Below are 27,565 nucleotides of genomic sequence, written 5' to 3'. Positions count from 1 at the left end.
AGAGACACAAAGTGGGTGGTAATAAAAATTTATTACCTCACCCACCTTGTCTCTAATTCAGTGACTGGTTTTCTGTTGTGTATGCGACATCCTAGTATTTAAAGACAAATGTGACAACTACTAGGAGATCAGGACATAATTCTAAGTCTTAAGGTATTTGTGATGCTTGCCAGAGATACCCAGGGTTGTAAGGCACCTCACTACCACTTGCCCAGTGTGGATCACTCTCTGACTCCATCAGCTACTGGCAACACAAACTTTCCCCTTCAGGCCTCCACAGACCCCACTCACTCTTTCCAGGTTAGTGATAGGCACACTCCAACACCCGAGTCCTCCAAGCATGCCTGCAGTGTCCAGTCCCTAAACCACTGGACACTCACCTAGTTACCAGACCCGCTGTTCCCAAAGGGACAGTACACCACAGCTTCCCAGTTACTTCTTAGACCACAGCTCAGCTTAACACACAGCACTTAGATTTGTTTATTGTGAAAACAAGTATAATTTTACTTCACAAAAAAAGAGCCAGGGCCTACACTTAACTAACAACACATTTTTCCTGTCTCATAAAGGTTGTCTCACCCAAAAAACCTTGTCCCAGCTTTTAGCAGCAAGGTTGGCTGTGACCCTCTGTTCATAAGAGATGCATGCTGTCAGCTTGTCTCCTAGGTGAAGGATGCAGTTTGTGTCTCTACAGTTACAGTACACAAATCCATTGTCTTAACTTGTGAACAGGATTCCCCTCCTCTCCTTCCATTAGTAGTTTTTTCCTCTGTGCTCCTTTCTGGTTGGTTTTTACAATCTCTTGATTAGCCTTGTGCTCAGATTGTATATAGGCTTCCATTTGTGAAGTAGACAATACATAATACACTTGACCAGCCACCCAGAGATAAGCATCTCTTCTCTCTTGCCTGACAGGAGAATGTTGATCCCCTTCTGGTGAGCTGCCTTAAACTCTCACTGAAAATTATGTGCTTACGGTCTATGTGTACCTAACTCCTTACATATTATCGGTGTACACATTTCACGACTATTATGACGACCAGTGTGACACAGGTTTTCATTAGAGACCTTACATGACACTCTTCGGTGAACCAGTATGCAGATACCAGATCCAGGAGATCCCTGTAAACCTCAGCCAGTTGGCACCAAGAGGTCCCACGGTCACAGTATTGGGTTAATAATATCTGTTAAACTAGGGGACAACTGTAGTTGACAGAATTCCAAAAATCCTATTTCAAACTTGACTATGTCTAATGAGTAACTTAATTTCGAATTACTGTTGCACGATAATTGCTCCTCTTTATTTTTCTTATCTAATAACATTGCTCTTTTTAGAAATAGCATAACTGTATAAATTCAGTTCTAATCACACATGGGAGTGTTTTATAATAAAGAAGTTACATAAATTTAATCCAATAATGGCTAACATTTATAATTTTAAGTGTAAAATACTCCATGATCTTTTCTAAAAAGATCTTATTTGGTAAAATACTAAGCAATCTAGCTAAATTCTTACAAAGTATATTAAGATAACGTATAGCCATGAAAGCTAGGACCACCTGAACAGGACTAATCTAAGGAAAAGCATAATGTACACTAAAAGACTGTCAATAATTTGTCATAATACCAAAATGGACTAGCACTGAATCCCAGTATCCGCAATGGCTTTTGCTTCATGCCAAATTATTGATCGTTAGCCCTAAAAAACAACTCTAACCAAAGAGGACAAACTTTCAGAGTTGGCAGAATAAATATCCAAAAACATTCTAAACTATGTAATTTGCTGTCTGTTGCTTCCCCTTCTTGCCTGAGGTGCACATTTTGTGCCTGTACATTTAAATGACCATAGAAGGTGATTCTTTCTGAAAAATGATTTGCATTTGATGAGGCTATATATTTCATCCTAACTGAGGTTTTCATGATCTGAAATGCTTACTTTGAAATGTATTAATTATAGCACAAGAACATTTTTATTTAAATACACAATCATGATTAATATTAGCCATAATCATAAATGTCACTGTCCAACCATTATTAAATTTGGTTTATAAGTGTTTGAGGTATTAGTTATCTTAATTTACACTATCTCTTTAAATTGTCCTTTTCTGTAGCTGTAAAATGTGTATTTAACTCTCATAATGTTGTAGTTTCCCTTGTTTGAGTAGAGCATTAATTTTTATTGTTGAGACCTGAACACTCATTGCAGAGGTAATTTCTAGCCATTGTATTATCTGTTATGGCTTCATTACAATATTATCATTGTGACCTTTCCTCCACACCACTTCAACACTTAAGTTACAAGTTTATTTAAAAACTTACACTGTTACTCTGCATTTTTACTTGACTCCGTGTGCGTGCATATAGGTATCAGTGACTGTGTGTGAGTGAAAAGCAAGTTTTAGACTGGCAGAATGATTTTTCTGCCCCCCAAAAGAGGGTTTTTCATACACCTTAAAACTGAAGAGGGTTTAAGCTTTTGCTTTCTAATTAACAGGTTCCCTTAGTGTTTGATTCAGGACACCAGTGTTCAGCACCAGTTGGGCAGCTTTGGGTAGAACTGCTTCGCTTCTATGCCTTGGAGTTTAATTTGGCTGATCTGGTCATCAGTATACGACTAAAAGAAGCAGTGTCTCGTGAATCAAAGGACTGGCCTAAAAAGCGCATTGCTGTGGAAGGTACCTGAAGTCTGTCAATTAAGAGTTATCGGCCCTCTGACTTAGAAAGTACACTGTCAGATATGTTAGAAAAACAATTTCAGCCATATGTTTCTGTATGATACTATTAAATGTATTAAGTGGCATATGATACATATACAGTTTACGCCACTTAGTGCAGAGCTCTATTTATTGCTAATGTGTTCCTAAAACAGTGTATTAACTTAATTGACAATATATCTAAATGTTGTAAGAGAAAACCGGTCTAATCAAACCTGTCTTTGCTTCTTCTGTATATCCATCAATGAAGTTATAGATTTCTGTATTCAGTTAGCTCCTGGCTTTCTTTTTCTTTCAGACCCTTACTCAGTAAAGAGGAATGTGGCAAGAACTCTGAACAGTCAGCTAGTATATGAATATATTCTTCACTGCTTAAGGGCAACTTACAAATATTTTGCTTTGCCCCACAAAAAACCTACAAAATCCAGCCCAAAAAAGCCTTTGAATGTCAATGAGGAGACATCACAAAGATTAGAACCTGAAAAGGATGCCATAAAGCATGATGCCACTGATACGCAAAACGTAGCTGACAAAATGGGGGAAGTGATAGCAGCTGATTGTATTAATATTATTGATAGAAGTATAGACATGCCTGAGGCATGTACAATTGATCCTTCAAAGGTGTTTGTCTCTGAAAGCCTGACTGAAGAAGAATTGGCAGATGATATAGGACATTTGGGAATTGCCCAGGAAGATTCAGACTTTGTAACTGAAGAGATGATTTCTGGTGATAATGAGGACTCTAAACCAAGCTGTGTAGAGACAGAAAGTGGAAATGAGGAGGAGGAGGAAGAGGAAGAACATGACCAAGATAAGAAATGGCAGAAAAATGTGATAGTTATTGATCAAGGCTTGGATGAATACAGTGAAAATGGACATCTCCCTATTCCAGCAAGTGAGCATGATATTGAAACATACAGTATTTCAGAGACTGAAGGTGTTCAGAGCACTGTAGTCACAGAGAGGGATGAGTTTGGTTTAGAGTGCAATGTAATAATACTCAGTGATAAGGCTGAGATGGATGAGGAGAGCACAGAGGAGACTGATGAACTGGATGATTCCCTGAACAAATTTGCACCTTCATTACAAGACCAGATATCTGAAATCAATAACTCAGATGAGGATGGGGAGGAAGAGGAGGGAGAACAGAGTCTTATCCTAAACCAAACAGAATGTGGTGGTATTGTGACTGCTGAAGATGAGCTGGACAATACTTACACTGCATCTGGGGATGAAGATGCACTGTCTGAGGAAGAGGAAGAATTGTCCGTCTCTGTTAAATATGAAGAGACAGAGCTGGGAAAAAATGTAGATAAATCTGTAAGGGTAGATTTGAATGAAGAGGATTTTATAGAGAAAGGAAGCCTTTGTGAAGAGGGCATACTAATAGGACAATTTCTGGAATCTGAGCTCTTTTATGAATTTAATAAACCTGCTTTCACAAAGGGCAAGGTAAGCTCTTAACTTCTAACCACCAGGAAATATTACTAACAATTGAGGACATATTATATCTAAGTATAGTTCTGATTCATTAAAGGGCCATAGATTTAAAAAATGTCTTGCTTTCTATTCACGCAGTCTCCTATGGTGGTATGTAGCTTGTGCAAACGAGAAGGTCACCTAAAGAGGGATTGTCCAGAAGACTTCAAAAAAATTGAGCTAGACCCTTTGCCAGCGTTGACACCTAAGTTTTCAAATATTTTAGATCAAGTTTGCATCCAGTGTTACAGTAAGTCATCAATACAGCACTCTTTCAATATGTTTGTGGAAAATATGAATTAGTTAGCTAGATTTTAATAGTACTTTAGGGAATTCTCTTAGGTCAATAGTATCAGTGGAGCTGGGTTTTGAAAGTAGCAAAACTAGTACAAAAGGTAAGATTCTATAGGGTAATGACATTAGTTTAATTGCTAAATTGCACCTGATATTGTCACATTCATAAGTCTAAATTGTACCTCCAAAGAGTAAAAATCCAAAGTGTGTAGGCTGATCTCATGACTCCTTGAATTAAACATGGAGTCAATGAAAGCTGCTGGATATTTGATATTCTTGAAATTTAGGCATCTACACATAGACTTCAGAGCCTATATGAGGCATCCTTTTTCAAAAAATGTTGTCCGACACTCTTTAGTGCGGTTGTTTGTGTGGTATTTTGTATCTCATTACCAGAAACTGCTGTTTGAAAGCACAAGGCAGCATATTTCTACAAAGAACAATATGCTGATTTCAGATTTTTTTGAACCATTTCCCCCCATTTATTTGGTCTTTCAATATGGCACCCTTCACTTCTGACCGGACAAAATGTACTGTTTTCCTAATGTGTTTTTTTTTTCTTTGACGTAGTATTTCTCTTCTTCCACCTACTCTTCCCTCTCTTCCCCTCCCACATCAATTTCCTTTTTTTCCCCTTCCTGTCACTTAACTGTGGCAATGTTTTTACATACTTTGCCTGAATTGGTGTGTTTCTGGCTTTTTTTAAAGAAGATTTTGCTCCAAATATTATAGAGGATCAGGCTCGTGAACATATACGGCAAAATCTGGAAAGCTTCATCAGACAGGAGTTTCCAGGTAATTGTGTAGATTCTTTTCATACTCATATTTAGTTTTTTTTTGTTTTTTTTTGTTTCACTTTTTTAGTATTTTCAACTATTTCATTGTACCAATATAAATAACAAAGTTAGCTAATTTAAACTTCTTAAAATATTCTGTTCTGTTGCTTAAGACTATACTATATGACTTTAAATTAAATTGGAATATTTTCTGTTGCAATAATCTCAGCTCACTGTTACAGCTTGATGTCTCCACCTCATACGTTATGCCCTCCCTCCTTGAGCTTGCGCTCTTTCTTAAAACAAACAAAAAGCTCCAAAAATGTCAGTTTATTTTTTTTACATCCTGTTGGTGAGAAATAGTGAAAAGATCATGACATCAACAGGAATGAACAACAGCCATTTAAGAAACCAGTAATCACAATTTTATAATAAAACTTTCATAACTAGCATTTTCGTCGCAAATTCGTCAGTCAAGCTTCGCTGTTTCAGTCATTGTATTCATTCTTGTAAGACCGCTACAGACTTTCTGAAACGCCTGTCACACCATCTTGGAATTTTGATCAGGCCAAAAGTATCCCCTTTCTTTTCAGTTCATCTAAGCAATAGCTTTATTTTTCTGCCCTTATTCTCAGTATAGAAAGAAAAATGTACTGTCTGTATATTACAGGCAGTCATATTATCTTGTGTGGGCCCAGGACAACAATTTGCTCTCGGATTATTCTAAAGCAGAGGCATAACACTTGGCTATCAGCAATGCTCAGTAGACTGGAGCTATGGTTTCCATTTCTGGAAATATATAGGGTAACCACCTGGGCTTCAGTTCATAGTCTTGCCAAATTTGCATGCAGGCTGGATGTGGAATCTTTGGCCGAAGATTGTTGCACCTGTAAAGACTTGTCTTAACCCGAAGAGAGTTCTTGTATCACTTATCCAGATCCTCAAGGATTTAGCTCAAATTCTCGTGCTAATAATCTAGTTAGTATGCCATTTAATTTTTTCCTGGGTGTGTCAGACTCCCATTTGATCCTGTGTAAATTTCTTAATCTCTGTATCTTCATTCCGAATTGTAAAATGGGGATTCTTCCCTACCTCAGAGGGGTGACATGAAGTTAAATTCATTATTTCTGAACTACTCAAACACTGTGAGTATCATGGTTATACAGGAGGTCACATTAAATTATCACAATGTTTTCTTCTGGCCTTGAAATCTATGAAAAGTCAGTAAATATATTAACTTTGATATTCATCCTAAATTTTATATTTAATCTTAATTTTCATGTTATAGCTAAGACTGGTGGCTTGTCACCAGAGGAGGGTAGGGGTGGGGGGGCTATGCTAATCACTGATTTAGTTACTTCCAGGCTCTCTCTTCCAATCCAAATCCCCATTACTATTCAGACCGCTACAGGGGACTGAAAATCATCTATCACTACTGCACCTGCTCCCTAGGCCTCTGCAGGATACTAAAGTTGTTCAAAAATTAACGAAAGCCAGAAAAGAGACGTTGCAGGGATACTATCATCTTGTAAATCAAATTGAAATATGAACATTTTGTGCATACTCTGGCTATAAAGAACACCTAAGATTAACTGAAAGAATATATTGGGGGAGGGATTTTTTCAATTTACACTTGTTCATTTTTCAGCACCTAATGTATCGCTATAGCGCTCTCTCGCTCTCTCTCCTTCCCTCCCCCCCCGGTATCTTCGTTCCTGAAAAGAGCCCTTTAAACATCAGTAAGAAAGCAGAGAAGCCCTCATTCTATAGAAAACTGACAAAGAGGAAATTTTCAGGATATACTGTTTAAATAGTGGTTTATCTGATCGGCTTAGTCAACTTCCAAAAATACAAATTGACAGTGACCCCTTTAAAACAAGATTGCTTTTTTACTGTTCGCAAACCTTTTTTTCTTAATGCCAAAAATGATGAAAATTTTGCTGTATTGTTTAGTCATTGTTTTGACAAAAATGCCTTTTATTTATTACTCTTAAAATTTAGTGAATTAGACCAGTAACTGTATAATGTTATCTATAGAAAATCAAGAAATATGCCCTATATTTAATAAATATTCCTTGTAAAGTCCATTATTACAGGAAAGTGGTGTTCAACATTGGCCCAATCAGACCCTACCTATTAAAACTGGACTGATGGTATGTCAGATGTGGTTATAGTATCATGTCCTTTACAGGAACCAGGTTGAACTTGTTTGGCTCATCAAAAAATGGCTTTGGCTTCAAACAAAGTGACCTTGATATCTGTATGACAGTTGATGGACTGGAAACTTCTGAGGTAGACTTAGAGCTCTTTTGTATAACTTGTACTGGTATTCTGTAGACACAGTTATTGTTGCTGTGAACACTGTCTCTTGACATCCTTTTGCAAAAAGGACTTACACAATAGCTGAAAATGTAAATAGAACTTCTACCAAAAAAAGTAAATTGGCTAGTGTCTTGCTGCTATGTCAGCTAATCTGATTTAAGATTTTCTTCCTTTACCACTGAGCTTATTCATGGATTCTTCAGTGAAGTGATAATATTGTTTGACATGGAAATGAATGAGGCACATCTGGTTCAGCATCACAGTGTTGATGCATGGTAAGCTAGAAAAAGAAGATGGGGTGAGAAAGAAGCAAGTCTTTCTTTTCGGTTGATATAAATTAGCAAATGCTTTAAATGCATGTTTATAAACTCTTTTAAGAACATTAGGGTATCCTTTAGTGTTGACTTGAACATACTCTGCATTTTGAAACTGTCTGGTATGAATGCCGCTCAGTGTACAATTTAGGTGTCTTTTTAATGATATGGCTTTAAGCCTAATGACAGGCAATGAATGGCACATCAACTGAAATGGCTTGGCTAGGACACGTTCTAATAGAAATGATTACATGTAGCTTTTCTAGAATTTTGAGGTTGACACAAGATATTATCAGTGCACTGAAATGTGTTTTTTTTTTTTCTCTCCTTTTCAGGGACTTGATTGCATAAGAATAATTGAAGAATTAGCAAGAGTACTTAAGAAACATTCAGGTAACTATCTAGAGAATAAGAGTGGGTAGTTTTGTGTACATGAATTTGTAAACTATTTATGGAGTCAGAAGGTTCAGGGTATAAGTACACCGATATTAAGATAACACTGAACTCTTTAGTGCATTAGTTAGCAGGATTGGGAACTTAGATTGTGAACATTTGTAGCTCTTCATTGCATGACTAGGCCATTGAAGTGTTCTAAGGTTTATAGGAACAGGCCTAAATTAAACTCTGATACTGTGTTAATAACATACATGAAAACAAGTTGTAAGTTACAAGTTTGACCCTTCAGACAGTGGTTATAGGTTTGTATTTACATATCCATTGTTTGTTTGTTGACAAGTAATAATAATAATATTAATAATGCTGAAGATGGCACACACTATACATTAGTTTAATGTAACAATATATTCCTGTAAATCACATTTAAATGCCTTTTCATGAGGATTTCATAAATTTTAAAATTAACTCACTCTATACCAGATAAGTATTTATGCTATTTTGCTATTTAAACAACAGTTTAGTTTTCAGCTAACGTTAAGTGAAAACTAATGCCAGAAATGCTATGAATAATGAACTGTCTAAAATCAATATTAAAATATAAATTAATTTATAATATATATATATAATATAATAAATGAATTTATTTTATATAATATATATAAAATATGCAGAGTTAAAAGATAGCTTTGATATCTGCCCACAGGCTTTTAAAGAAATCTGCTGAAATTTTTGTAAGCTCTTGGTGGTGGTTTTGATACTGTTATCGTTGTATTAAAGTGAAAGCCCAAATTCCTTCCTAGGTCTAAGAAATGTCTTGCCAATAACAACTGCTAAAGTGCCAATTGTCAAGTTCTTCCATGTGAGAAGCGGTCTTGAAGTAGACATCAGTTTATATAATACACTGGTAAGATAACGATTATAAATCATCTATTCCAGTTAGATTTTTAGGTTCTAGTCCTCCATTTGACTCTTTCTGGGTGAAGTCAAAGGAGGCAGAGCAGCCGTTTTATGCTAAAATGATAGTAAATTTAGTTAGTTTAATAATAGCAAACACCAGTGTTTTGGAGTATATTGATCCTTTTGTAGGACTTGCAGGGAAAGGAGTAACATCCTGAGCAGAGAGAAGACCATAGCTGCATGTGTTAAGTGTGGGGATTGTCAAGGTATCAGGGCTGTCTCATCTCTTATAAAATAAGTAGCTTTCCATTGCACTTTATGCTCTGGAGAATTAGGCTGGTGAAAGGTAGAAAATATTAGCTGGAAAAAACCTTCCTTTTACCAGATTCAAATCTAGCCACACAAGTCTTTTTAACTCTGAGGGTTTTAATTCTAGATTATCTGGATTGCGGGTTTAGGAACTGTCCCAGAATTTATGCTCTACCACATGCCTACAGTAGTAGCTTCATGCTTCACTATTCTGAGGTATTATCCTTTTGGATGCTTCTGCATATTGTTTGTGAACAGATGAAAGTTAAGAATCTTGATAAGCTCCTCCCACCAGAGCAGGTGGTAACCCCACTCTCCTAATGAACACTTCCTTTCTGAATAAAATAGGTTTTAATGTGCAGAACTAGATAAGTGATTTTGCTGCGCTCCTAATAACTGCAGCATTTGCCTTTTAATTCAGCACACTTAACACACACACACACACACTCATGATTAATTGTGCTGTTAAACAATAATAGAATGACATTTATTTAAATATTTTTGGATGTTTTCTACATTTTCAAATAGATTGATTTCAATTACAACACAGAATACAAAGTGTACAGTGCTCACTGTATATTTATTTTTGATTACAAGTATTTGCACTGTAGAAAACAAAAATAGTATTTTTCAATTCACCTAATACAAGTACTGTAGTGCCATCTCTTTATCATGAAAGTTGAACTTACAAATGTAGAATTATGTACAAGAAAATAACTGCATTCAAAAATAAAACAATGTAAAACTTTTAGAGCCTACAAGTCCACTCAGTCCTATTTCAGCCAATCGCTCAGACAAACAAGTTTGGTTACAATTTGCAGGAGATAATGCTGCCCGCTTCTTGTTTACAATGTCACCTGAAAGTGAGAACAGATGTTCGTATGGCACTGTTGTAGCCAGCGTCGCAAGATATTTACATGCCAAATGTGCTAAAGATTCATGCTTGTGCTTCAACCACCATTCCAGAGGACATGCTGATGATGGGTTCTGCTCGATAACGATCCAAAGCAGAGTGGACCGACGCATGTTCATTTTCATCATCTGAGTCAGATGCCACCAGCAGACGGTTGATTTTCTTTTTTGGTGGTTCGCGTTCTGTAGTTTCCGAATTGGAGTGTTGCTCTTTTAAGACTTCTGAAAGCATGCCCCACACCTCGTCTCTCTTAAGATTTTGGACAGCGCTTCAGATTCTTAAACCTTGGGTCGAGTGCTGTAGCTATTTTTAGAAATCTCACATTGGTACCTTCTTTGAGTTTTGTCAAATCTGTTGTAAAAGTGTTCTTAAAACGAACATGTGCTCGGTCATCATCCGAGACTGCTATAACATGAACTATATGGCAGAATGCAGGTAAAACAGAACAGGAGACATACAATTCTCCCCCCAAGTTGTTCACTCACAAATTTAATTAACACATTTTTTTTAACAAGCGTCATCAGCATGGAAGCATGCCCTCTGCAATGGTGGCCGAAGCATGAAGGGGCATATGAATGTTTAGCATATCTGGCACGTAAATACTTGGCAACGCCAGCTATAAAAGTGCCATGTGAACACCTGTTCTCACTTTCAAGTGACATTGTAAATAAGAAGCAGAGTATCTCCCGTAAATATAAACAAACTTGTTTGTCTTAGCGATTGGCTGCACAAGAAGTACGACTGAGTGCACTTGTCGGCTCTAAAGTTTTACATTATTTTGTTTTTGAGTGCAGTTATGTAACAAAAAAAAGTACATTTGTATTTTCTTTCATGATAGAGATTTCACGATGATATTTGTAGGAGGTGAATTGAAAAATACTATTTCTTTTGTTTCTCATATTTACAGTGCAAATTCAATTAAAAATGATCTAAAGTGAGCACGGTACACTTTGTATTCTGTGTTGTAATAGAAAACAAAATATTTGAAAATATTTAATATATTTCAATTGGTATTCTATTGTTTAACAGTGCAATAAAATTTTTTTTAGTTAACCGCGTGAGTTGCCCTCATACATATGCAAGATTTTCGAGCCAAGTGGTTGTGAATCATTGTAGGTCTGTGCTCCTCTCAAGTAAATAGGTCATTTTCAAAGCCTCCCTGATCGGAGGCTTTAGCTAACTACCACATTTTCCGCCTCACTACCTGTTTCCCACACTTGACTTCCATATTTATTTACAGGCCCTGCATAACACAAGACTCTTGTCCTCTTATGCAGCGATTGATTCCAGAGTAAAATATCTGTGTTACACAATGAAGGTCTTTACAAAGGTGAGTAACACTCCAGGCATTCTGGAAGTGATAACACCCACAGTAAAAAAGTTTTATAATTAGCTTTTCTCTTTCCAGATGTGTGACATTGGAGATGCATCTAGAGGTAGCTTGTCCTCCTATGCATATACTCTTATGGTGCTTTATTTTCTTCAGCAGCGAAATCCACCAGTCATTCCTGTTCTCCAAGAGGTACCGTATGTCAAGAAATAAATTGGTCCCAGTTAGATTTTTTGTGTGCACTATTGACCCAAAATAGGGATCAAAAACATCGTCTGAACAGCCATGCACTGACTAGTTAACTTTCTGTTCTTAGATCTACAAGGAGCCAAAGAAGCCTGAAATTTTAGTTGATGGTTGGAATGTTTATTTCTTTGACAAAATAGATGAGTTGGTGAGTCTTTTATATTCACTTTTCTGACATAGCATTATTGTGCAATAACTCTGTAAAGTGAAACTAACTCCTGGTAAGGCATGTATTCAAAAAATGCAGTAGATGAATGTAAAAGCTAGTTACTAACAATGACATTTGCTAATATATTTTGCATATGGGCTGAAAAAGAGAACTTATCATTTAGTTATATAAAATGTCAGCTATTATTGGACATAGCTGTGTCAGCCTTTACAATTGGAATTGTGAAGCGATACTCCAGCACCTCGCTTTAGTAATCCAAACATGTTTAGAACTATACTGATAATATTCTTAAAAGAATCTGCTAAATATTTTTCAGCTGTTAAATGAAGCCAGATATTGTTCTAACACCACGTGCCTTAGGACATGATATTTTGTTTGGAGGAGAAAAGGATAACATTACTCAAGACAGAGAGCCAAGCATGTAACTTGAAAGCAGAGTATCTTCTTTGTAAAAGGGCATGCCAGAAAACTTTTGTGTAGAACTGTACATATTCGTATTTATTGGCTTAGCCTAATAAAATACAATAGACCTTCCAAAATATAAATCTCTGATTTTATTAAAACACTTGAAGCTGAGATTTCCAAGGCAGTATAGGGGATAAAGCCATTCACTTAAAATTATTTGACATATAATGGAAATGTGTGAAAATCTCAGTTTTGTGCTGTCAAGCTACCATAACATAGTTAGTCGTCTACAGTACAAGAGACCAGTACACCTGTGAATAAATATTTTTGCGAAACCTGAATGCTTTGCATTCAACAGTAATCATATCAGGTTTGTTAAAGAATAATTGCTGATGTGCCAGACTGCTGCCTTCTTCCCCACCTGATGATAGGTGACACAACTCTTCAATGGAATAACTTCATGTTGAAGGGGCACCCAGCCTAAATGTAAATTAACAATACATATATCAATTTTGCGTGCTATCAAAAATAAACAGTAAGTTGTTTAAAAAACACATTGCTAATCTTCACACTAAGAATACCTACCAACCATTTAAACAGCAAAATTTGATTATGAATATTAACCTTCAAACTATAAAAGGATGGAAAGTGATTTAGAATAACTCTCTAAACCAAACTTGTGTATATGCACAATTGTGGTTAATTTAACACTCCCAAATTATGAATGTGCATTTGCTTAATCTGTCTGAATCACTGAATCTCAGAGGAAAATATTTCTTGTTCTAACTTCCAGCCAGCCTGTTGGCCAGACTATGATTCAAACACTGAATCTGTTGGGGAGCTATGGCTGGGACTTCTCCGCTTCTACACAGAAGAATTTGATTTCAAAGAACATGTTATCTGCATCAGAAGAAAAAATCTGCTTACAACTTTCAAGAAGCAGTGGACCTCCAAATATATTGTTATTGAAGGTATTGTAGGAGTTAATACAGAGCTCATTGATGTATGGAATTGCTTAAAAACCCATTTGAATGAATCTGCTCTTCTTGCATATTGTTTTTCACTTTCATCCTGCTGGATTAGGAGCTCCTCCTCCTAAATAGATTGAGTGAAATCCTGACTCTTCAGAAATTAGGCACAAAAACCTCCATTGACTTCAGTAGAGTTGGAATTTAGCCCTTATTTTTCAACTGAAATAAAGTTGAAAAGCGAATTTTACACTTTATTTTGTTTGGAGATCATTGTTTAGAGAGGATCATTTTTGTTTGAGGGCTGACTATCAGAATGGTTAAGAAAACTGGAATTCAGTCCATAGTCTCTGTCTCACTCTGTAATCTTTTCCCTGGTTCTTCAGAATCTGTTTGATTTTTAGCTTGCTTCTACTCCAACTCCACTTTGTTCTTATAATCGTATCCCTTATTTGGAAAATATTAACTGTCAATTAAAATCAGTTTGACTGGCTGAAACATTTCTTCAGTTAGCTTTTGTATAGCATTATGCAGAATGTTGTAATGATGCAATGCATTATGTTTTAAATCAGTTCCTTTTTGTTAGAAGACCGAAACCCTAATCCCGCAAAATATGTAAATACCTGCTTAGCTTTTATGCATATGAATAATCACTCTGAGGTAAAATTTAGTTTAAGTTCACCAAATATTTAAGTGCTGTATTTCATCAGGGTCCATATGCAGGAAATTTTGTTGTGTCAGGGTCAATATGTGGGAAATCTTGTCAATGCAGACATTATTTTTCTAGCTGATCTAACTTTGATAGAAAGGTGGTGGTGGGGGGGTTCTCTCACCTTCAAAAATTGCTCCTTTTCAACATTTTGGTCAATTTGGTTCATAGCTGGACTGCTGAGATTCTGTCTTTTGAATATATTCTCTTTCAGTATATGGAGAAATCAATTTCAGGGTAATGATTCTGCATCAGAAATAGCAACATTAGATTGTTTGTGTTCATATTAATCAGTTTGGGGGAGGGATAGCTCAGTGGTTTGAGCATTGGCCTGCTAAACCCAGGGTTGTGAGTTCAATCCTTGAGGGGGCCACTTAGGGATCTGGGGGCAAAATCAGTTCTTGGTCCTGCTAGTGAAGGCAGGGGGCTGGACTCGATGACCTTTCAAGGTCCCTTCCAGTTCTAGGAGATAGGATATCGCCATTAATTTAATTTATATTTCACTTTCATATGAACTTTAGTAATACCTACAAATTTCTTCACACAGATCCCTTTGATTTGAACCACAATCTTGGAGCTGGCTTATCAAGAAAAAGTAAGTTACCCGGTCCACAAGCATTGCACAAATCTGCTGAGGGTCTTGTTCATTTAGACAATTAAGTTTTTTCTTTTATTTCCTAGTGACAAATTTTATAATGAAGGCTTTTATCAATGGCAGAAGGGTATTTGGTACCCCAATAAAAGGATTTCCTAAAGAATATCCCTCAAAAATGGTAAGTGTCTTTAGAATATAGCGATACAAACTCATTCACCCTCTACATTGGTATCGAAGTCCCTTAGCTACTGTGAAGCTTCACACATGGCTCAGATGAAAACAATTGCACTCTGTTAAGAACTTATTGTAATTTATGCATGGCAAGCAGAGAGTTTCCTTTCAAATTTCAGTGGTAACTTCCATAGTGGTGGTTCTTTTGGCTTTTGCTATAAGTTATTGATGGGTTGTTTTATTTTTTTAACACTTCTATTGTGGCAGCACCTGGTAACATCAACCAGGTTGGGGCTCCATTGTACAAGCATAGAGTAAATTGTAGTCTATCCCAAACAGCTTAGTCTAAAATGTGTTGTGTTAAACAGGCTGTCCTAGAGCAAAGCAGCAGCCAGTGCGTCAGAGAGCCAATTAGGACAAGCCCTCACCTGTAACCGTGTTATACAGCTCTGAATTGCAATCCTATTACAGAGCGTGGAACATGGTTGTAACTTTGTTCTCATTCAGACTAGAACGTTCATAGCCACAAACAAGGTCAAGAAGGCTAAACTGAGTTATTTGTAGAGCTGCGGTCAGGTAATGGCCTTCCTGATTCTACAGTAGGCACCACAACAGTGATACAAAGCACACCTACTGAAAGGTCTACCATGTAGGCACTCTTAGCCGGCAGGAGACAGCTCTTCTGCCAGCAAAATAAATCCATCCTGAATGAGCAGCGGTAGCTTTGTCAGGTTTTTTTTTTTTTTTTTTTTTCACCCCCTTGATCAACAAAAAGGCTATGTCTACACTAGCACTAATCATAGCTGGCTTAGGTTTCCAAGTCTTGAAAAAAAAAATAATAGGTGCACAACACTACATTCTTTCCTTTTAGGAATACTTCTTTGACCCAGAAGTCCTGACAGAAGGAGAACTGGCCCCAAATGATAGATGCTGCAGAATTTGTGGTAAAATTGGGCACTTCATGAAAGACTGTCCCATGCGGAGAAAGTATGTATATTTTTAAGGGTTCTGTGGTTTTGGTAGTACAGGGCTCTTTACCGTTCTTTGGAAGGTGGATTCCTTAAGTAATTCTAGAGTAGAAATAGTAATTTGACATTGCAGAGTATTTTCCCTTATTAAACAGAGAATAAGTGTTTCACTTAACTTTGAATTGTTTTAACTTCTGTTGGGTTGTCACTCCTATTACTTGTCTCAATGTCTTTTAGTGTTTTTGTATAGCAAAATTATTTGATAAATTCTGAAATACATATTTCACCCAATGGGCTGTTCAGCTATCTTAGGGATAATATTCGCTCTGGTTTAAAAAGCAATAGCATTAGTTGGAGAGAATCTGAATGCGAAGCTGACTAGCTTTGTGCTGGAGAGAGAGCTCATGAAAACTTCCTATATGTTTTGTTTAATAGCTTCTATTTATGGAATCCAAGAGCTTCCCAGCAAAGTACCTTTTGTGGTGATTACTGATGCCTAAAAGCAAGCAAAAGGCACCACAACATAAGTTTAGATATCTGCTCCCTAAAACAGAGCCTAGTTTACACACAAGAGCAAAGCTTCCTGGACTTGGTAAACACGTTCAAGGTTCAGTCATTACTACAGGAAACAAATGCTAAACTGATATTTTAAGGAACCCTGGACTTTAGATGGTAAACTCCCTGAGCTTGCAGCTAAAATGGGTAATGCAGAAATCACCACTGAAGCAGTTAAAGATGGAAAATCATAAAATGGTGAAAAGCAGCAAATAAATTCAAGAGGAGGAAATCATAAAAGCTTTAGTTGAAGGTGAATGGAAAATATGTTCCGTTACAGCCTAGATAAGTCAAACCCAGGCATGTGTATTATGAGTCCGGTGGAGGAATACAAAGGGGTTTGTATAAATTTCTGAGATGTTGGATTCGAGAGAGAGTGAAAATTGACACAGTGGAGGGCCCAGTGTTTAAGGGGCTTGGATTACTGATAGAAATGTAAAAGTAACAGAAATCAGAGTTCATCCCTCTAGTTAGAAAATTTGAGCAGAACCGCTAAAATAGTCCAGTGTTGATCAGATAATGTTCTTCACCAACTGACTCCAAGGACATGGGCTATTGCAGTAAGGGATTGCCTCCTTCAGAATGCTTTCCTTGAAGGGAAAATGTGACTCAGTGGTATTCCTATCCATGTTAAAGACATGAAACAAACCTGTTTTCTGCGGAACCAATTGGCCTGAAGATCTTCAACAAGCTTTAAAAAAGCAGCAACAAAACACTTCCTTGGCAGCTAGCAAATCAGGAACACAAGCAGAGACTGTCTGAAGTATCCTTTTCTGTATATTGTTGTTTTATATTTGATTAGTGAATTGTCTCAGCAATATCCATTTCACATCTAGGTTAAGAACCAATGCATCCTGTGCCTAAGCAAATGTAACATAGCAGAAGTCACAAATAAAGAATATCGGGTATATTTTCAAAAGCCTCTAAGTGGCTCTGGAACACAATCATTTTTGAAACTACCACCATTTGTTCGAATTTTAATGCCATTAAATTTCTTTTTAGCATTTTGCTTAGAGCCTTTCTCTTAAGCGGATGGACTGCAGCAGCCATTGCCACCTTAAGTAATATTTTAGATGTTTATTATATTGTGATTAAACTTGTTTGTGCATAGTTAATTGTCTTTGTTAGATTCCAAATTACTATTAAAGTAAACTTTGAATATAGTGTGTGAGCACTCAACTGAGCTCTAAACTAAATGTCATTCTTCCTTAATTTTTAATATAATTTTTCTTATTTGTATAATAATGCTGTCAGTCCAAATTTGAACAAATTTAATCCAATTCAATTGTGGACTGAGCACTTTATATTCAGGGTTTTGTAAAAAGGAAGACGTTTGTACAGCTAGATTAGAAATCCATGAAAATTACTCCTAGAGTTAGACACTTTGGTTGTAAAGATGTCTTGCTTTTTAACCATGGTTGATTGTATGGTGCTTCTTTACTACATATTGCTCATATTTTCCATTAGAGTTCAGCAGAAAGTTTTCCTTAAGTACATAAATTAATATTACTAAATTTACTTAATATTTTATGTTGGTTTTCCCACCATGTAGATTTCTAGGAAAAAGAGAGATACTTTTATTCATTTTTGTTGCATGTTGCAGAAATCTTCTTAAAGATTATACTATTTAACACAAGGTTTCTTGTCTCCATCTACTGACAGAGCCTATTTGCTTTTCTGTCACTGTTTTGCTTCTGCAGGTTGAGACGACGACATGATCATGAAGATATTAAAAACCAAAGGTACATAGAGAATAACGAGAAAAGAAGCAAAGAGGACAAAGAAACCCAAAATAAAACTACAGAAAAAGATACCTCAATGAAGGAAGGAACGATACTATGTACACCTCAGAAAAACAAACTAGGGATGGCAACAATGGACACAGGAAGAGACAAGGCTTCCAGGCAGTCAGCAGAGAAGTGGAAGCGGCAGGAGGACAGGGACTTAAGAGAAAAACGTTGTTTTATCTGTGGGAGAGAAGGCCACATTAAAAAGGAGTGCCCACAGTATAAAGGAGCTGCAGGTATGAAACCCAAATACACTCTAAGACATCTTAAACAGACCCTATAATTTTGGCGTATTTAACGAGATTGACTAAATGGGTCTAGATTAATGTCTCATCAAATATGCTGAGCGTATATAGTACTGAATGTTACTTTTTCAAGGGGACAGGATGCAATTGTCCAATTTCCCTTCTTAGTCCTCTGCCTGCCTTCAGGGCACTCCCTGTCGCCTAGAAAGACAGACATGATTTCCACTAGAGACAGAAAACAGGCTGCATAGCCCAGATCCTCAAAGGTATTTAGGCTCCTAAATTAGATTGAAATCAATGGAAGGTAGGTTCCTAAATACCTTTGAGGATCTGGGCCTGTGTGTGGGGAAGAATTAGTTTTCCTGTTTCCAGAGGCTGTTTCCACTTCCCTCAGAATCCCTGTTAGCTCCATTTTCAAACTTTAGATTCCATTTCAGTGCATCGTACGTCCATGAAGGCTGGCCGCAGAGCTATTCTCGTCATCTTAAACTACTGCATTCTGAATAAGTTTAAGCATTTGACATAAATGCTTCCCCCATAAATGGTTTTAAACAATTCCCAATAAGCACAAAGTGGTTACTACTCAACAGGATATGGAAATGAAGCTTTTCAAATCAGCATCCAGGCAGAGGGGATCCATTTCCTGCAGCAGCCATTGTCATTATCTTGCGGAGGCAATGCTACTTTTTCTCAAAGACCACTGATTCAGGGAGGACTTTCAGACTGACATGGAACACCTAGGACGAGGCCAGTTCCTCCTTGAAAGAGGAGACAATTGCCAAAGAGTCTTGGTATGCTGGGTTGATCCCTTCTCCAATTTCCTGAGCAGACAGATCTTTCCTCCTCATCCTGCTGAGATGTTGTATCCTAGAATCATAAGGGACCTCGAGAGGTCACCTAGTCCAGTCCCCTGCACTCATGGCAGGACTAAGTATGAGCTAGACCATCCTTGACAGGTGTATGTCTAACCTGCTCTTAAAAATCTCCAATGATAGAGATTCCACAACCTCCCTAGGCAATTTATTCCAGTGCTTAACTACCCTGAATTTTAGGAAGTTTTTCCCTAATGTCCAACCTAAACTGCCCTTGTTGTAATTGAAGCCCATTGCTTCTTGCCCTATCCTCAGAGGTTAAGGAGAATACTTTTTCTCCCTCCTCCTTGTAACAGCCTTTTATGTATTTGAAAACTGTTATGTCCCCCCCTCTTAGTCTTCTCTTCTATAGACTAAACAAACCCAATTGTTTTAATCTTCCCTCTTGGGCATGTTTTCTAGACCTTTGATCATTTTTGTTGCTCTTCTCTGGACTTTCTCCAGTTTGTCCACATCTTTCCTGAAATGTGGTGCCCAGAGCTGGACACACTATTCCAGTTGAGGCCTAGTCAGTGCAGAGTAGAGTAGAAGAATTACTTTTTGTGTCTTGCTTACAACACTCCTGCTAGTACATCCCAGTTTATTTGCTTTTTTTGCAACAGTGTTACACTGTTGATTCATATTTAGTTTGTAATCCACTATGACCTCCCAGGTCCCTTTCTGCAGTACTCCTTCCTAGGCAGTCATTTTCCATTTTGTATGTGTGCAACTCATTGTTCCTTTCAAAGTGGAGTACTTTGCATTTGTCCTTCTTGAATTTCATCCTATTTACTTCAGACCATTTCTCCTGTTTGTCCAGATCATTTTGAATTTTAATCCTATCCTCCAAAGAACTTGCAACCCCTTCCAGCTTGGTATTGTCCATAAACATTATAAGTGTACACTCTATGCCATTATCTAAATCGTTGATATTGAACAGAACTCATCCCTGAGGGACCGCACTCGATATGCCCTTCCAGCTTACTGTGAACCACTGATAACTGCTCTCTGGGAGCGGTTTTCCAGCCAGTTAGGCCCCTACTTTATAGTAGCTCCATCTAGGGTGTGTTTCTGTAGTTTTATGAGATGGTCTTGCAAAGCAGTATCAAAAGCCTTACTAAAGTCAAGATATACCACATCTATCGCTTCCCCCCAATCCACAAGGCTTGTTACTCTCTCAAAGAAAGTTATTAGGTTGGTTTGACACGATTTGTTCTTGAAAAATCCATGTTGCCTGTTACTTATCACCTTATTATCTTCTAGGTATTTGTAAATTGATTTCTTAATTATTTGCTCCATTATCTTTCCAGGTACCAAAGTTAAGCTGACTGGCCTGTAATTCTCTGGTTGGTTCATATTTCCCTTTTTATAGATGGGCACTATATTTGCCCTTTTTCAGTCCTCTGGACTCTCTCCCGTTTTCCATGACTTTTCAAAGATAATTGTTAATGGCTCAGATATCTCCTCAGTCAGCTTCTTGAGTATTTTAAGATGTATTTCCTCAGGCCCTGGTGACTTGAAGACATCTAACTTGTCTAATATCAGAGGGGTAGCCGTGTTGGTCTGTATCTACAAAAACAATGAGGACTCTGGTGGCACCTTAAAGACTAACAGATTTATTTGAGAATAAGCTTTTGATGTATCTGAAGAGGTGGGTTTTTACCCACGAAAGCTAATGCCCAAAAATTTTTTTTAGTCTTTAAGGTGCCACCGGAGGCTTCGTTGTAACTTGTCTAAGTAATTTTTAACTTGTTCTTTCCCTATTTTAGCCTCTGATCCTACCTAATTTTCACTGGCATTCATTGTTAGACGTCCAATCACCACCAACCTTCTTTGTGAAAACCTGAAACGAAGTCATATAGCACTTATGCCATTTCCACATTTTCTGTTATTCCCCCCTCATTGAGTAACAGGGCTACCCCGTCCTTGGTCTTCCTCTTGCTTCTAATGTATTTGTAGAACGTTTTCGTCTACTGTTTACGTCTCTAGGTAGTTTAATCTCATTTTGTGGCTTGGCCTTTCTAATTTTGTTCGTATATACTTGTGTTATTTGTTTTTATTCATCCTTTGTAATTTGACCTAGTTTCCACTTTTTGTAGGACTCGTATAAAGTAGAAAAGATGAGGGGGTGCCCCCTCGTTAATCACTAGCCTCTGAAGGAATACAGAATCTCCCGAGTGGCAAGATGCCCTCCTTGGAACCTTTACATAAGCCCCCAGAGTATTTAAAGCCACTGAAAAAAGTTCCTCTTCTTCCTGGCCATTTAAAGTGGCATTTGTCATACCAATCGTCTCCATGAGGAGTCTCTCAAATCAGGCCTGTTCTACACTACAGCATTTCTCCCGCTGATGTAAGTCGCCTACTACACCGACCTAACAACTCCACCTGTGAGAGAGGCGTAGTTCTTAGGTCCATGTAATTAGGGCAGTGCAGTGTCTGTGTAGATACTGCATTACTTACATCACCTGTTGGCTGTCAACTAAAGCTGCCAGCCCCGCACGTGACTCAGAACTGGAGTCGCTCTCATGCCCCGGAGTGGCTCCAGCTGTCAGTGCCCCACAATGCCTCACAGTTAAGTTGGTAGTAACACTCCTGGTGGGGATGCACACCATCGTCAGAGGGCATAGTGTGGACATGAACCACAGCAGTAATTACTGCGGTGGCTGTATGTCGACCTAACTTTGGTCGACTTAATTTTCTTGTGTACACTTGCCCCTAGTAAGAAAGCTGTTTTGCGTTTTTTTACAAGAATAAGGTTGTCCTCTTGGATGACATCAAACTCTTTCTACCTCAAGAGAGTATGCTACCAACAATGTAATCCTTTTGGCAGAAGACAAATGGCACAAATATACATGTTAACAGCTTAAAGCTAATTTTTTCTATGTATTTTTCTTAATCAAGCTTGGGTGAAGAAGAAAAAAAGGTGTTCAAGGATTCTAGCCAAGTAGATCTGAAATGAAGTTTCATATCCATGCTGCACCCAGTTTCTGACCCTGAGTCACTTGTCTAATTTTCCACATCACTGTGCATCAGATGTAAACGTCTTGTATTTAGTTCAGAGATGCAAAGCCTTGACAGTGTCTTCTTTCACATTTCCCCTTGCCCACTCATTCTGCCAATGCTAGCTACATTCTGCCAGTCCCACCTTATCTCTCACGTTTCTCCATGTCTCTCTTAAATCCTGTGCCCTATCCTTGGAATTCACTTCCCAAACCTAATTGGTCAGATTTCCTCGTACCTCATTCACATTCCTCTTAAAAATTCACTTCTACTGTCCCGTCTCTGAAGTGTGACGTAGGGAGAGTGAAGACTAAAATATATTTTACTGCATTCAAGTATTCATTGCGGTGGGAGCAGCTTCAGCTGTTTTTCAGTCTAGGTGACCTGCTGTATATTGACCTTTGTCACTTCTAGCATGTAAGTGTGGTGATGAGGTTGTCGAATGTATATGTAAACTACATTAATCACGGAGAGGTGGCTGTTGCCTATCATTACGTGTGTGGGGGGGAGGGTGGTCCTGCTGAAAAATCTTTTGTACTCTGGAAATTGTTTTCTGTGTGGCCCCAGAAGTGTTCTCTATGATTCAATTCCCTGGTCTCCCTTGGATTTCCTGTATGACCCTGGGCAAGTCACTTCTCTATCTGTGCCTAAGTTCTGTCAAATGGGGATAATAGTTCTTCCCTATTTCTTAAGGCTGTTGAGGTTAAATACACTAAAGATTGTGAGATGCTGGGATACTATGGTGATGGGGGAGGGGGAGGCATGCATACAAGTGTCTTTTTAGAGATAATGATCAGTTGTTGGAGATTCTATTTTTACCTTTTCAGTAAATTTTCACTTTATTTTAATTTCTCAGGCGGATCAAAGTCAGAAAGTCTGTGTGGATCCCCTTCTTCATCCAGTGCTGTTAAACATGCTGGTAGACTAAATCAGGTAAACACTGCATAATTTTCTGAATCACGTTCTTCTTCAGTATACTTAAAACCATTTACAGTAGCAAGCTACAATTTGGCTCAAGTTTTCAACTACGATACACTTTTTTTTTTTTGTAGGTACAACGCTGTTTATCTGTAATCCAATCAACTGTTCCCTGCCTCATAGTTGAATTTTATATGTTCGCTTATCTCTGTATGTCTCTCTTTTAGGGAATACTTTTACATGAGGAAAAAAAGAAACAAAAAGGAAAAGTGTTCTTGAGTCCCCAAACAGGTTTGTACATTAGATTCCACTGAACAGCAACGCAGATATTAACTTCTGATTAATAACATTTTTCTGGGGACCAGTCCTGTCCCATTGACTTTTTAATGTTAGTGGGATTCAGATATTGGCACCAGCATGCTGCTTATCAAGAACATTTTTTAAGAAGAAAGCTGCAGGCAGGTTTTCACTGTTGCAGCCAGAGAAGGAGGCACTGGGACATGCTGAGCGCACCCATCACATGCAGGTTTGCAAGACTGCAGCCACAGGGGAAAAAGTGGGAAGATATGCATTCTCTGCCTGCAAATCTGCCTGCACACAAGGACTGCGAGCTGAGGGGGGTTGTAGGGCAGTAGCTGGAGGGCAGCTGGATGCCAGAGCTGCATGGTAGCTCTCCCTGTGCTCTTCAGGCTGCAGCTTGCTAGGGGGTGCAGCCAGGGAAGGAAGCAGTGGGATGTGCTGAGTCGTGATCCCCAGAGAGCACAGCGAGAAGTACAGTGCAGCCCCCTCTCCCTGCTGCTGACCTACCCGCAGGCAAGGTGCAGGGCTGCAGCCAGGGAAAGTACTTCCCAGCACTTCCTTCCTTAGCTGCAGCCTTGCAAACCCACCTTCCACTTATTGGCAGCTGCTGGATAATGGCAACATTTTGCTGTTGACCAAGGGGTCGCTAATAAGCGGAATCTACTGTAACTTGAATTTCTTAATTGACATTACAGTACCTACAGAGCTCTGTCTTCTGTGTTGATACTGAAGGCAGTTTAGACTTGTTGCTAGCACCCTTTGGGCTAAGCCCAGCCTCTGTCTACCAGAAGTTTTTTCCTCTGGCAGCAGAACCAGGAGGCAGTTCAGCTCTCCCCTACTTTGGTTAGTTTTATTTCTTTATTTACAATCAATAGTTATTTGGTTTGTTTTTTATGGGGGAACTGGGGTGGGGGGTGACAGCAGAGTACACAATTTTTGTTTGTATCAATTCCTTTCCCTTCTGTCCTCCTGTTTTCTGCCTACTTGGGTCTTTTTATGTATCTTGGAGTGTTCCTTTCAAGGATCATATGTGAGACCTCCCTCAAAGAAAGCCTAAATAACCCTCTAGAAATCCAGAGGATCAATTAATTTATTGGGGGCCAGGGCATTAAAGCAGTTTCTGTACAAACCAACTACCAATCAGAGTAGGAGACAGCAGTCCGATCATGACAAAGGATAGTTAAGCTAGGGTTACCATATTTGCACAATCAAAAAAGAGGACACGGGTGGGGAGGAGCCCCGCTCTAGCCCCACCCCTGCCCTGCCCCCATCCACTCCCCCCTGCTTCTTGTCCCCTGACTGCCCCCTCCTGAGAACCCCCCACCCTAACTGCCCCCCTAGGACCCTACCTGTCCCCTGACTGCCCCGACCCTTATCCACACCCCCACCCCATATTCACACCCCCGCCCCCAGACAGACCCCTGGGACTCCCATGCCCTATCCAACTGCTCCCCGCCCACTGACAGGACCCCCAGAACTCCTGACCCATCCAACCCCCTCTGCTCCCTGCCTGCCTCGACCCCTCTCCACACCCCTGCCCCCCTGACAGCCCTCCCAGAACTCCCGAACCATCCAAACCCCCCCCCCCCATCCCCTGACCAGGGCCGGCTTTAACAAGAGCCCAGGAATCGGGCTGCGCTCCGGCCGGAGTCGCGGGGCTTGGAGCCGGGCTGGAGGTGCTCGGCCGGAGCTGGGCCGGCCGCCCTGGGGCTGGCCGGGGCTGGACTGGGCCGCACCGCGCCTCCCCGGAGCCCTCCTCCTCACGTCCCTCCCCCGCCCCAGCTTACCTGCTGCTGCCCACCTGCCCCTGCTTCTTTTCAGACTTCCCGCAAAGATCTGCTTCGTGGGAAGCAGGGGAGGGGGAGGGGGAGGAGCAGGGGGGCGGAGCGTTCAGGGGAGGGGAGGAGGGGGAAGACAGCTGCGGGGCTGGGGGTGTGCTAAGACTGCAGGGGCTGGGGGGGAGCAGAGAAGCGCCGCTTTTTAAATCTATAAATAGCCGACCGGGGGGAATCCCCCCCGGATGGCTATTTATAGATCAAAAAGCCGGACATGTCCGGGGAAATCCGGACATATGGTAGCCCTAGTTAAGCTCAAGAGAGAGCTTTAAAAACAACGCAAACTACTGCCTGACTGAAAAGTAAAAAGATCCCCTAGTAAGGGAGCTATACTTGCACCAGATCCCCACGCTGTGAATTCTGTGTTAAAAGCAGAATAGGACAGTAACCCCCTTACACACCTGTTTCACTTGCTTAAAAAAATAAATTTTAATCAGGTATTATGGCCAAGTTTTAAAAAATGACTATTGGTTAAGCATTTGTTTTTGCCTGACCAAAGCTTGACACCTCATAGCAGTCTGATTTTTGTCAGATGGGTGCTTAATGCTCTTTCAGCAGGGAAATAGGTGTTCCCTGACCCTCTGAAAGTCAGAGGTTGAGGTGTCAATCTTTAGTTTACCATGGTTGAATCTAATCTGGCTCAGACCAAGTGTGTCCAGTTTGTTCTTTCCCCCTACAGTGGAACATAAAATGTGGAGCACACTTAAGATTTTGGAAGCATGGCTTGTTTTTGTGTTCAGATCATTGCTTTTCTACTTGGTTACAAATTCAATAAGGTGACACTTTCTTTTTTGGTTTCTGTTTAGGCAGCCTTTCCAGTAAATACATGGCTCAGGGAAAAGCCTCACAGAAGAAGACCCAACAGGAATCATGAGGGGACTGAAGAACTCTGAAATTGCAATACAGGCCATCCATTCACTTCAAAAATTAGGTTCATTTTGGCTAAAGCTTCTGGGCTCACAAGACAGCAGCACAAAAGCTTCAATTTAAGTTTAAAGAAAACATGGTATTTTATTTTAATTAGATTGCTAAAAGTCAGAGGCAATGGATTTTAATGCAGTGCTCCTACCTTGGACTCCTGCTCTTAATAGATTATTTGAACATTTTAATAGAAAGCCATGATGTCTGTATTTGTTTACTAGGTAAAACATGTAGATAAGAGCAGGTGCTCATTTTCAAGATTTTAATGTTCAGCCTGACCCTTTCAAAGTGCACCAAAATTGTGTGCAAGCCAAATATGTTTTATTTTTCTTCAAAAATTGACTTTTTGAAGGAGGAAATGCTATTTATTAATGTTGATTGTTTACTGAATCCTTGTGTAAAGTGTTTAAAATGTTTGTGGACTACTACTGATGTATTTGCAAACATTTTATCTGCAGAGAATTGAACACAAACATTAGTAAACTTTTTTGTGAAACACCTGTGGACACACTGCCACTGAATTGTTTTTTTTTCCATTTGTGATTTTGAGTTAATATGCTGCTGTGCTTGTGTACAGTAAAAGACTGAGAAGCAGGTTAGTCCTGTTTGATGCTGCTAAGAATCTTTCCCATAGCCTATAAAATTCAACAGCCAAAATTGCTAAGAGGCAGAAAAAAGTGATAATCAGCAATTGGGGAGGGGTGTTAAATGCTTTTCTCTTTTCCTAAAACATGAAGAGGATCCAGCTGCCAGCCAAGGATTTAATTAGTGTTGTCATCTTACAATTTACTTGAAGTCCTTTTGGAACTGGTACTGTACCTTCATACCCTGTTTGGGAGGGGGGAATCAATACAGGGTAAAAATGAAACCACTGTTATTTATGACTTTGAAATAAAAAAAACAAAAGTTAAAACTTGAAATTTCTACATTTCTCCTTATCTCGTACTTACAATTCCAAATGCAAAATTCAATAGGAACATAGGATAATATATTTTTACTCTAACTACTTATTTAAAGGTTTTAAGACTAATAGTTCCTTTCACCAAATGTCTACATCTTTATTAAAGTTGTAAGCTGGGATTTTCAAAGGGGCCAAGGGAGTTAGGTCCCCAACTTTCATTGTGTGTGTGTACATATAGCCTAAAATTCATCACTTCATAAATCCGTTCTCTTACACA

The 27,565-nt window shown here is 38.9% G+C and overlaps 1 protein-coding gene across 1 annotated transcript in view; it reads left to right on the top strand.

The window, feature by feature from the left end:
- TUT7 (terminal uridylyl transferase 7) overlaps nucleotides 1-27,268 on the top strand; it is a 46,261-nt gene extending 18,993 nt beyond the window's left edge. The window contains exons 12-27 of the mRNA XM_065405966.1: nucleotides 2,495-2,675; nucleotides 3,013-4,166; nucleotides 4,293-4,443; nucleotides 5,196-5,282; nucleotides 7,455-7,555; nucleotides 8,235-8,292; nucleotides 9,096-9,199; nucleotides 11,655-11,744; nucleotides 11,823-11,936; nucleotides 12,061-12,138; nucleotides 13,358-13,535; nucleotides 14,789-14,836; nucleotides 14,923-15,014; nucleotides 15,879-15,994; nucleotides 18,231-18,553; nucleotides 26,273-27,268. Of these exons, the coding sequence (XP_065262038.1) occupies nucleotides 2,495-2,675; nucleotides 3,013-4,166; nucleotides 4,293-4,443; nucleotides 5,196-5,282; nucleotides 7,455-7,555; nucleotides 8,235-8,292; nucleotides 9,096-9,199; nucleotides 11,655-11,744; nucleotides 11,823-11,936; nucleotides 12,061-12,138; nucleotides 13,358-13,535; nucleotides 14,789-14,836; nucleotides 14,923-15,014; nucleotides 15,879-15,994; nucleotides 18,231-18,553; nucleotides 26,273-26,340 (2,943 nt within the window). The 3' untranslated portion in view covers nucleotides 26,341-27,268. The remainder of the gene's footprint in view (nucleotides 1-2,494; nucleotides 2,676-3,012; nucleotides 4,167-4,292; nucleotides 4,444-5,195; nucleotides 5,283-7,454; nucleotides 7,556-8,234; nucleotides 8,293-9,095; nucleotides 9,200-11,654; nucleotides 11,745-11,822; nucleotides 11,937-12,060; nucleotides 12,139-13,357; nucleotides 13,536-14,788; nucleotides 14,837-14,922; nucleotides 15,015-15,878; nucleotides 15,995-18,230; nucleotides 18,554-26,272) is intronic.
- The last annotated feature ends 297 nt before the right edge of the window (nucleotides 27,269-27,565 follow it).

The sequence above is a fragment of the Emys orbicularis genome, chromosome 6 (genome assembly GCF_028017835.1).
Source record: "Emys orbicularis isolate rEmyOrb1 chromosome 6, rEmyOrb1.hap1, whole genome shotgun sequence".
In the NCBI taxonomy this organism is placed as follows: domain Eukaryota; kingdom Metazoa; phylum Chordata; order Testudines; family Emydidae; genus Emys; species Emys orbicularis.
Note: the sequence above shows the minus strand (reverse complement) of the source record. Positions and strands in the feature narration are given on the sequence as shown.